The sequence below is a fragment of the Malania oleifera genome, chromosome 2, assembly GCF_029873635.1.
Source record: "Malania oleifera isolate guangnan ecotype guangnan chromosome 2, ASM2987363v1, whole genome shotgun sequence".
NCBI classification, from domain to species: Eukaryota; Viridiplantae; Streptophyta; class Magnoliopsida; order Santalales; family Ximeniaceae; genus Malania; species Malania oleifera.
This window is the reverse complement of record NC_080418.1, coordinates 100,576,640-100,588,102: the sequence shown is the minus strand read 5'-3', so window position 1 is coordinate 100,588,102 and position 11,463 is coordinate 100,576,640. Positions and strand designations below refer to the sequence as shown.

Genomic DNA, 11,463 nt, shown 5'->3' with positions numbered 1-11,463 from the left:
GGTAGTAAGGAGAGATTTAACAATTCTTAAATTAAAGGAGAAAAATACTCTCTCAAGTGAATGAGCTAGTAAAAGATAATTCATATAACTAAAACCAGGCTAAAAATTATTATTATTATTATAGATTTTGATACACTATAATATCAAATTCAGCTATGAGATATTTAATAGTATCAAGTACCGACTTACGGTCGAGTTGGGGCTCGACTGGAATGGGCGAACGCAGCATGGAACACAAATACGCAATTGCTACCATGACTCGGAGTTTCAAACCTCAAATGAAACGGCTCTTAAGGGGTCGTCAGCTAGACTGTTAGGCCATTGGATCGTTCCCCTACGTTTCTTCTGCTCTCTAAACTGAGCCCGTGGCCTTCCAATGGCCGCGTTCCCCACCAGGGCAAGGCCCCTTGGCCTCAGCCATTGAAGTTTCCCTTTTTCCTTATCCGTGAACCACAGCGTCTTCTCCAACTCATGATCTCTCATCGCTCGAAATGGTAAAGCCCCTCACAAACTTGTCTCTCATTCACCTTCAACAGCACCCTTCTTTACTGGGTTGTCGCCGTTTTCTCAGATTTTCATCAGCATCTAACGCGTCTTTCTATCCTCAATCTTCGCCCCAAAACTTGGTCCTCAAGGTCTGTGACCTCTTGTACAAGCATCAATGGCAACGAAGCCCGGAACTAAACCATTTGAGCCCTCAGCTCAAGCCCCAAGACGTGGCGAAGATTCTTGAAGTCCACAAGGATACGGACTCGGCCTTGCAATTTTTTTACTGGGTTTCTAAGAAACCTTTTTACAAACACAACTTCAATTGTTTTGTCTCGATGTTAAATAGGCTCGTTCATGAAAAAAAATTCGCACCGGCAGATCATGTCAGGATTCTGATGATAAAAGCTTGTCGAAATGAGGGGGATCTTACCCGGGCAGTCAACTACTTGAACGATGTGCGTTTGAAAGGTCTCGAGTTCAGTTTGTATACATTTAACACGCTGTTGATTCAATTAGGTAAGTTTGAGATGCTTGGGGCAGCTCGGACTGCGTATACTCAGATGCTGAATAGTGGCATTAAACCCAGTCTTCTGACATTCAATACTATAATTAATATACTATGTAAAAAGGGGATGGTTCAAGAGGCTGAGATGGTTTTAAGTAGTATTTTACAGTATGATTTGAATCCAGATGTGTTTACATATACGTCATTGATTCTTGGGCATTGTAGGAATAGGAAATTAGATGCGGCATTTGGGGTTTTTGATCAGATGGTGAGGCAGGGCTGTGATCCAAATTCTGTGACATATTCTACTCTTATTAATGGTCTTTGCAATGAAGGTAGGGTGGACGAGGCTTTGGACATGTTTAGCGAAATGATTGATAGAGGAATTGAACCTACAATATACACATACACCATCCCAATTGCTTCACTATGCGGGATTGGCCGCCTGAAAGAGGCAATGGATCTCCTGGGTAATATGAAGAAGAGGGGTTGTTGTCCAAATGTTCAGACATATACAGCTCTCATCAGTGGCTTGTCTCGATCAGATAAATTTGAGGTTGCAATGGGTTTATACCACAAAATGTTGGGGGATGGTTTGGTTCCAAATACAGTAACATACAATGCCTTGATATATGAATTGTGTTTGCGTAGAAGATTCAGCTCTGCTTTTATGATTTTCAATTGGATGGAAAAACATGGTAGTTTTCCGAATACTCAAACCTACAATGAAATCATAAGGGGATTGTGCTTAATGGGTGATATTGAGAAAGCCATGGTTCTTTTCAATAAAATGCTGAGGGTAGGTCCCTGTCCGACTGTTATAACTTATAACACACTCATTTATGGATATCTCAGACTGGGAAATCTGAATAATGCTATGAGATTGTTGGCTTTGATGAAGGATAATGGATCCAAACCAGATGAATGGACTTATGCTGAACTTATTTCTGGGTTTTGCAAGGCAGGAAAGTTGGATTCTGCTTCTACTCTTTTCCATGAAATGTCCGAACAGGGTTTAAGTCCTAATACCGTTAGTTATACTGCTTTGATTGATGGTCATTGTAAGGAGGGGAAGGTAAACATTGGATTGTCATTACTTGAAAGGATGGATAAAAATGGTTGCCATCCAAGTATTGAGGCTTACAATGCCGTTATTAATTGTTTTTCCAAAGCAAATAGGTTTTCTGAAGCTGAAAAACTATGTAATAAGATGGCGGAGCAAGGATTGCTGGCAAATGTCATCACCTACACGACTTTGATTGACGGGCTTTGTAGGAATGGTGGGACTCATCTTGCATTCAAGATATTCCATGAAATGGGAAAAAAAGATTGTCTGCCTAATTTGTTTACTTATAGTTCTCTCATTTATGGTTTATGCCAAGAAGGCAAAGCTGATGAAGCAGAAATATTACTGGGGGAAATGGAGGAGAAAGGTTTGGCTCCTGATGAGGTGACATTTACCTCACTAATTGATGGTTTTGTTATGCTGGGTAGGCTAGACAGTGCATTTTCGCTTCTTCAGCGAATGATTGATGTGGGTTGTAAGCCCAACTACAGAACTTACAGGGTGTTGGTAAAAGGATTGGAAAGAGAGCATCAGGTGCTTGAAGAAAAAGTTGTGGTCCAACATGATGTGGCTTATAGTTGCAGTTCTGATGAAAAGGACATCAGCTTTGAAATGGTATGCAATCTCTTAGTCAGAATGTCTGATACTGGTTGTGAAGCCACTCTTGACACCTATAGCACTCTAATATCTGGTTTGTGCAGAGAAGGCAGGACTTATGAGGCAGATAGGTTGCTTAAAATCATGGAAGAGAAAGGCTTGTGTCCTAATGAAGAGATCTCTTATTGTCTATTAATTGCTTATTGTAAGAATTTGAAGGTAGATACTGCTCTTGAAATTTTCAACTCAGTGGTAAATAGAGGCTTCCAGCCTCGCTTATTTATTTATAGAGCACTTATTTGTGCTCTCAGCAAAACTAATCATGTGGAAGAAGCTCAAGCTTTGTTTGAGTTCCTGCTTGAAAAACAAAACAATGCTGATGAAATTGTTTGGACAGTCCTGGTAGATGGATTGTTGAAGGAGGAGAAATTAGATCTATGCATGAAGCTTCTTCACATTATGGAGTCTAGGAATCGTTCTCTCACCTTCCAGACCTATGTTATCTTGGCCCGGGAGCTATCCAATGTTGGAAAGTATGTTGAAACGTACCCATTGGCTGATAAATTGAGAGCTTTGATGGATGTTTCATGAGTTGAAGAAATCGTTCTCTCACCTTCCAGACCGATGTTATCTTGGCCCGGGAGCTATCCAATGTTGGAAAATATGTTGAAATGTACCCATTGGCTGATAAATTGAGAGCTTTGATGGATGTTTCATGAGTTGAAGTTTTGTCTATTGTATCATAGCACACAGAATGATGTGTTATACCCAGAAAGACAGATCATTGAGTACTGATTGAAACAACAATTTTCCAGCCTGAGGTGCAAATGAATTTTTCCAGCTGTAAGCACCTCAAAACTCCATCAAATAAATGGTAAGCAGGTGTTGCTTTTACATCTTATCTCTACTTCTTATTATCTTTAAATTTATTTCTTTATTACTTTTTAATTTTTATTTTCCACTGAAAAGAAGCTTATCTCTTTTGTGGTATTCTGTCAAAAGGTACACTGACTGTTCCTGAAGCAAAAAATCAGTAAGCAAAGAAACTTTTGGTTTAATAGTGGAAGGAAACGATCTTTTTAGGTATGGATTGAAAGACTCTTATGTATATGAAGCAACAACTGAAGTTAAACTTTTGGTTGGTTTTGTGCTTAAAACTTTAGATGATAAAAAATCTGTTATGTGCAGTTGTTGTTTATTCTGGTAGAACATAGAAATTGAAATACTATTTAAGGAGTTGATGTAGCTGAACCTTCCTATTTTCTTCCTAGCGTCTATGATCTAAATTTTAGGGGTTATATCATTCCTGGGATGATGTCCTTATCTACCTTATTGCTTGATTTTTTCACTTTGCGTTGGTTACATATGTTTTTATTTTTGATTTTGGTAAGGAAAATTGTGAGGTTACGCAGGTAAATTGAGGAGCTTTATAGTCAAAATTATGGGTCCCTTGATATTCTTAACCTAGCCTGTTAACAAACAGATAGCATGCTTTGGCTTTTAGTAAAAATATATGTGGTTTAGGAATCACTGATTGCTGAAAATAATTTGGAAGTCAGTGGTTAGTATTAATATATCAGGAAGGATGCAGAAAAATTGAAGCATGTACAGGAGTGGAAAAGTAACTCATGTTAGGAAAAGGCTAGTGATAAGGTGGGGAATTCATATAATATTCAGCATAATATGATTTTTTTTTTCATGAAATTTGCAAATGATTGTGAATTTAAGGTAGAAGTTTGAGTCAGTTAATAAACACACAAGAACCTAAAAGGCGTAGTAGGGTATCTGAGGCCTAGGTGCAGGGGCCAGCCTAAGGAAGATGAGGAACACATTTGTTAAAAATCTGTATAAAATGCTTATATATTAAATTTTAAATTTGTTTAAAAATGCTTACATAACAATTATTTTGAATTTGTAAACATATCCTTAGTGATATTTAGAGAAAACATACATGTGAAGGCTGCTACTCATAGGTCTAACAGCCTAGGGAAGGTACAATCAATTTAGTCAATACACTATATGTAGTAGTTGATTCATCTGAAAACACGTTCTTCATTTAGAATGTAATTTTATGCTCTTGGCTTGAAATAAATTGATGTATGTTATGGTTTTGAGATGTCTGAAAATTTTTTGGATCAGGTTAGAATAAGCTAGTATATGGTTGACCGTATACAAACTTTGCCAATGTTAGAAACCAGTACATTAAAATTTGACTCAGGCATTTAAAAACCATTTTAAATTTATTTTTCTTCCTAATACTACAATTTCTAATAATTTTAAAGGTAATTTGATTTTCTAAAGACTTAATTTTGGAGTTATCTCCCCAAACCTGAAATTGGAAGGGTTAAAATCTCTAAAAAATTTCCAATTTCATTCTTGAAGAGGAGAATTGATTATTATTCTTTGGGAAATGTATCTTTTACTAATTTTATTAAATTCAACTTTGGGGGTTGGTGGATTGGGGGCATTCCTTTTGGTAGATGGGCTGGCTGCACATAGGGGGAAAAGATCAAGCCCAACCCAACGGCAAGCTCAGACACACTAGTTGATGGAGGGTCTATACGCAATCCTTTCTCTTGTTCTGGGTGAGCTGGAAGTCACCTGACGTCTTACAGAGGAAGACAATCCATGGAAGTGAGGTCGTGTTTCTCCTTGGGTCTCAACTCATTCAGGATTGATGGATGTAATCATGACTCCATTGAGTTAGTTGGCAGAGGTTCTAGCAATCACTGAGGCAGGGTTGATCGCTTCCTTAGTGTCAGCAATTGCCAAGATGAAGACGAGTGTGCTCCTAGAGAAAGGCACTGGTTTGTTTTTGACATTCCACTAATCCAGAAGGAGTTGTGATGGTGCTCATGGAGGAGACCCCAGTTAATATCTAGAGAGGGATGGATTTGGAGGCTGGATTGAGGGCATAGTCAGACATGAAGAAGCATTCCAGTGGAGGTGTTGCGTACTCAGCAGGAGGGTGTTGAAATCAGAAGCAATGTACGAGGAGGAGAATGATCTGATATGTCAAGAGATTCATGAATATGAGAATAAATACTTGCATACGCCTCCTTTGCAGGTTTGGCAGATTCAGAGGTCTTTGCTGATAAAGAGAGCTTTTTGGATGATTTTACTGTGGAGATCTCTGGCTGATAATGGAAATGTGATGCTAAAGCAAGGGGCTTGACAACTGGGTGCAGGTACTCAGTAGCTCTTTTCTACCCAAACACCATAGTACAAAATTTACTAGGGATCTCGACAGATTTAGAAAATCTCGTGGCTGAGGAAACTTTAGCTGGTGGTATACTTTTGGGTAGTTCTTCGAATTACTCTGTGTTATGGTACCTCTGTCGATTGATTGTTGTGCTCCTAACTCTGCACATGTACTTGACAAATGAGATTATTAACTCTGACAAAGGCCTTCTGCTATGCTTGTTGATGTTTTAAATAAAATGGATGAATATTTGCTCCACCAAAGAGTGGAGAGGTCCTTAAGAATGACATTGACCTTAGATTCCCTTGGGGGATGAAAATAGCCGAGGCTCACAGGAAATGCGAGATAAAATGGGGTGTAAATTAGTTAATCCTTTAGGTCAGGATTTGAATGTTGGAGTCACTCCTAGGACCTATGTGCAGAAAAAGAAGAGAGGGAAAGATATTGCAAAAAATGGCTTCTACTATCTATTATTTATTTATTTATATTTTTGGGAGGTGGGAAGGGAAGATTAGGCAACGGTCCTTAAGAATGACATTGACCTTAGATTCCCTTGGGGAATGAAAATAGCTGAGGCTCACAGGAAATGCGAGATAAAATGGGGTGTAAATTAGTTAATCCTTTAGGTCAGGATTTGAATGTTGGAGTCACTCCTAGGACCTATGTGCAGAAAGAGAAGAGAGGGAAAGATATTGCAAAAAATGGCTTCTACTATCTATTATTTATTTATTTATATTTTTGGGAGGTGGGAAGGGAAGATTAGGCAATGGTAAAGTTGTTGCTGTATGACCTGGAACTCATGAGTTTGAGGCGTGGAAATAGCCTCTTGCAATGCATGGTAAGGCTGCGCATTATAGACCCATCGTGGTCCACCCCTTCCTCAGACCACGCATATGCAAGAGCTTTGTGCACCGGGCTGCCCTTATTATTATTATTATTTTTTGTGGGGAAGGGGGGGGGGGGGGAGGGAAGAGAGGTAGAGTTAGTTAGCTGCTAGGATGAAGTTGAATTGGAAATGGAATAATGTTAGGGAATTGCAGAACATGGTTATGCGTTGTAAGATTATAGAAATTGCAAGTAAGAAGTCCCTAGATGTTATGTTACAAGAGCTAAGTTAGAGGTGACGGATGGTTTTTTTTTTTTTTTTGATCGGTAAATTATAAATAATATTGATCAAAATGGATATGTATAGTAACTCTAGGCATACCCAGGAGAAGGGAAGCGAAAGCTCCAATCAAACACAACATAAATAAATACAAAAAAAGCCTGGGCATACCCAGGGGCACCACGGCCAAAGAAGCTAAACAAGCTAGATCAGACCATGTAAAACAATTACAATCGACAAAAACAAGCAAAATTCTGACCCTGTAAAACAATGAACATCAGATCGGGCGACCAAAAGGAACCCAGTCAACCAAACTCAAACACTAAGCGTTCTGGTGAATGACAGTAAATGCAAATCAGGCCTCAAAATGTCTCGGATCCCATTCTATCGAGAACAGGGAGAATCTGTTATAAACTTCTCTATACGTGTGCTTTTGAATCGCTTTGAACATGGCTTGAGGATTGATGATCTTGCTTTCAAACTTTTTCTTGTTTTTGAAATGCCAAATGAAATAAACAGTGGCTGCCAAGGCAATTCTCTTAGCCGCTGCCTGTATTCTAGTTCCTTTTGTCTCTTTGCAAAGCCATTTTACAGCAGCTTTCTATACAAATCAGGCCTCAAAATGTCTCGGATCCCACTCAATCGAGAACAGGGAGAATCTGTTATAAACTTCTCTATACGTGTGCTTTTGAATCACTTTGAACATGGCTTGAGGATTGATGATCTTGTTTTCAAACTTTTTCTTGTTTCTGAAATGCCAAATGAAATAAACAGTGGCTGCCAAGGCAATTCTCTTAGCCACTGCCTGTATTCCAGTTCCTTTTGTCTCTTTGCAAAGCCATTTTACAGCAGCTTTCAAGGTTGACATGTGTCTATTCAAACCAACCCACTTTCAAACCATTCTCCTGACCTCTGTAGTGAATCTGCACTTGAAAAACAAATGCTCCAGAGTCTCAATCTCAGATCTGCACATCACACAGTCATGGTCAACACCATCCCCTTGCAGTTTATCATTTGTAAACAGTTTCCCTTCAATACCCAGCCAGAGGACAAAAGCATGTTTAGGAGTGGCACCACTCTTCCTACCTCCTTATGCCAGGTGACCTTGCGGCCCTTGTTACGCCAAAATCTGTAAATCTGAGAGGAGTTAACCTGATCTTCCTGCATCCATAAACCCAGCAGTTTGTCTGCAGCCATCTGGTCCCCTCTGTCCTGTAGAATCAAGTTCTTGATCTCATAGATCTTCTTCAATAGTGGAGAGTCCTCATGTTTAGGAAAAGCTTCCCAAATGTTGCCTCCTTTCAGGTAGACCTGACGAACCCACTTTGCCCATTGTGTATCCTTTTTACTATGAATATTCCACAGTGCCCTAGTAAGTAGAGCTCTGTTCCAAGCAGAAAGATCAACTGCACCCAGCCCACCTTCATCCTTGGGCATGCAGACCTCTCTTTTCTTGTTAGAAGTAGTTACGGTTTTTGCTCTAAGGATTCGGTTTGGTTAGCATCTACTGTTTTCTTGGGGGCATTTTGATTATTTTGGACACTAGAAATTTGGATGTTTTGATAGGATCCTTTTCACCATCTGTTAATTTAGATACTAAGATTAGGGAGCAGTGGTGGTTTACCTCGATGTATGAACTGAATTGTTCTTGGTTGTGAGGTGTTCTATGGGATGAGTTAGCTGCAGTTTATGGTTTGTGTTTTCCTAATTGGTGTATAGGAAGAGATGTTAATGTTTTTAGATTCACTAATGAGAAATTGGGATGTTTTGATTTGTTTATAAAGGATTGTGATTTGACGGGTGTTCTTCTTTCTAATTTTTGATTTACCTTGTTTGCTTCTGGAAATAGGCCACTAGCTACTTGGATTGATTTGTTTGCTATGCATTTGCAGCTTAACTAAAGAAGCGCTCTTCCTAGAGCAATATTTTATCATTTCCTTTTAATATTTGAACGTAATTAACCTTGTGAAGTGGGGCCCAACTCCATTTAGACTTGAGAATATGTGGTTGACACATTTTTATTTTTGAAGGTTGGTTAGAGATTAGTAGGGTGAGTGTTATGTGGAAGGTTGGGAGGGTTCTTGTTTTATGAGGGGGTTGAAGTTTATGAAAGAAAACCCCAAAATATGGGAATGTGGAGGTTTTTCTTTTCTTTTTCTTTGGGGTGTAGTCAAGAAAAAGAACTCTACAAGAGTTAGGTGTGTGATATATTACTGGAGAGGGTGCCTCTCTTAGAAGAAGTAGCTAGTAGAAGAGTTCGGTTGTCTAATGAGTTTGAGCAAGTTCTTTTGAGAGAAAAGGAGAGTTGGAGGAAGTCTTGGATGAATTGGGTTATGGATGGGGATTGTAATACAAAACTCTTTCATAGGTTGGAGAGTCATAGGATGAGAAGGAATTTTATAAAAGACCTAGAGGACAATTGGTTTGGTTATTAAGGATCTTTGATTGCATTGTAGGTATGATTACGAGTTTTATATGTACCTGTTTTCAAAGGAGGATAAGGTAAGGGCTATGATTGAGAGTTTGGATTAGTGGCCTATTATAGATTGAGTGGAGTAGCTAGAGAGGCTTTTGAAGAAGGGAACTGTTGGGATTTTTTAAAGGATGACATTTTTAGAAAATTTTCATCTTTTCTTAATAATGGATGGTCAGTTTGAGTATTAACCAACTTTCATTATCCTAGTGCCTATTTAGGAGTGTGCTTAATAGGATATATTTAAACTTGCTAAAACTAGAGAAAGGAAGAACAAGGACTTAGGAAATGTAAAATGTATAAAAAGTGAGGATGATATTGTCTTGGTTAAGGATGAAGATATTAAAGAAAGATGGCGAAGTTACTTTAGTAAGTTGTTTAACGAAAACCAAATAGAAGGCTTAAATTTAGAATTGTCAAATGAGGAAAAGACTAAAAATATAAGATTTATTCGAAAAATTAGAGTTAACGAAGTTAAGTTTGCACTAAAAAAGATGAAAAATGGGAAAGCTATGGGACCAGATAACATCCCAATTGAAGTTTGGAAATGCTTGGGTGATAACGGAATTATATGGTTAACTAATTTATTTAATACAATTATAAAAACTAAGAAAATGTCAGATGAATGGAGGAAAAGCACTTTAATACCTATATACAAAAATAAAGGAGATATTCAAAATTGTAATAACTATCGTGGAATTAAACTTATGAGTCATACGATGAAACTATGGGAAAGAGTAGTTGAACAAAGATTAAGGTTAGAAACGAAGATCTCAAAAAATCAATTTGGTTTTATGCCTGGGAGATCTACCACAGACGTTATTTATCTTTTAAGAAGATTAATGGAAAAGTTTAGGGAAAAGAAGAGGGACTTGCATATGATATTTATTGACCTTGAGAAAGCATATGATAGGATACCTAGGGAAGTTCTATGGTGGGTTTTAGTAAAAAAGGGTGTATGTTGTAGGTATACCGATGTCATTAAGGATATGTATGAAGGAGTAATGACTAGTGTAAAGACTATAGATGGAGAACCTAGAGAATTTCCAATTACCATAGGTGTACATCAAGGATCTGCTTTGAGTCTTTATCTTTTTGCTTTAGTGATGGACCAATTGACTAAGAGTATTCAAAAAGAGGTTCTATGGTGTATGTTGTTTGTAGATGATATTGTATTAATTGACGAAACTAGGGATGGAGTAGAGGCTGAGTTAGAATTATGAAGAGAAGTTTTGGAATCTAGAGACTTTAAGATAAGTAGAAATAAAACAGAATATATGAAATGTAATTTTAGTAATGATAGGAGGAATATTGGAGACAAAGTTAAACTTGATGATGAAGAAATAAATAGCACTTGTAGATTTCGATACCTTGGATCTATTATGCAAGTTGAAGGAGAAATTGAAGATGATGTAATGCATAGAGTTAAAGCAGGGTAAAATGGAGAAGTTCTTCAAGTGTTCTATGTGATCGTAGAATACCCTTAAAATTGAAAGGGAAGTTTTATAGGACAGCTATAAGACCAGCTATGCTATATGGATCAGAATGTTGGGCGACGAAGAAACATAATATCCAAAAAGTAAAAGTTGCCGAGATGAGGATGCTTAGATGGATGAGTGGTATAACATTGAAAGATAAATTAAGGAATGAACATATTCGTGGTAAGTTAGGTGTAGCTCCTATAGAAGATAAGATAAGGGAAGGACGACTCAGATGGTATGGACACTTGCAACGTAGGCCTTATAGTGCACCTGTGAGGAAGAGTGACTTAGTTACTGTGGGGGGCAGTAGAAGGGGTAGGGGTAGACCTAAAATAACTTGGGAGGAGATAGTGAGTAAGGATTTAATATCTTTGAATCTATCAAAAGAAATGGTCTATGATCGCATAAATTGGCGGAAAAGGATTCATATAGCTGACCCCACTTAGTGGGACTAAGGCTTGGGTTTGTTTGTTGTTTGTTTTGTTTATTTATTTTTTTTAATTTTTATAACTAATAATTTTTAAAAAATTAACTGAGTTTCCTTG

General features: G+C 37.9%; 1 protein-coding gene across 4 annotated transcripts in view; it reads left to right on the top strand.

Moving 5' to 3' along the window:
• The first annotated feature begins 264 nt into the window (after nt 1-264).
• Nucleotides 265-11,463, top strand: part of LOC131149593 (pentatricopeptide repeat-containing protein At5g65560-like) — a 29,726-nt gene continuing 18,527 nt past the window's right edge. The window contains exons 1-3 of one of the 4 annotated variants that reach the window (XM_058100178.1): nt 271-2,675; nt 2,762-3,531; nt 3,660-3,740. In XM_058100178.1, coding sequence (XP_057956161.1) covers nt 492-2,675; nt 2,762-2,779 — 2,202 coding nt within the window. In that variant the 5' untranslated portion in view covers nt 271-491 and the 3' untranslated portion in view covers nt 2,780-3,531; nt 3,660-3,740. Of the gene's footprint in view, nt 3,532-3,659; nt 3,741-11,463 lie in introns of all 4 variants that reach the window. The other 3 variants (XM_058100177.1, XM_058100175.1, XM_058100176.1) reach the window with 3 other exon arrangements.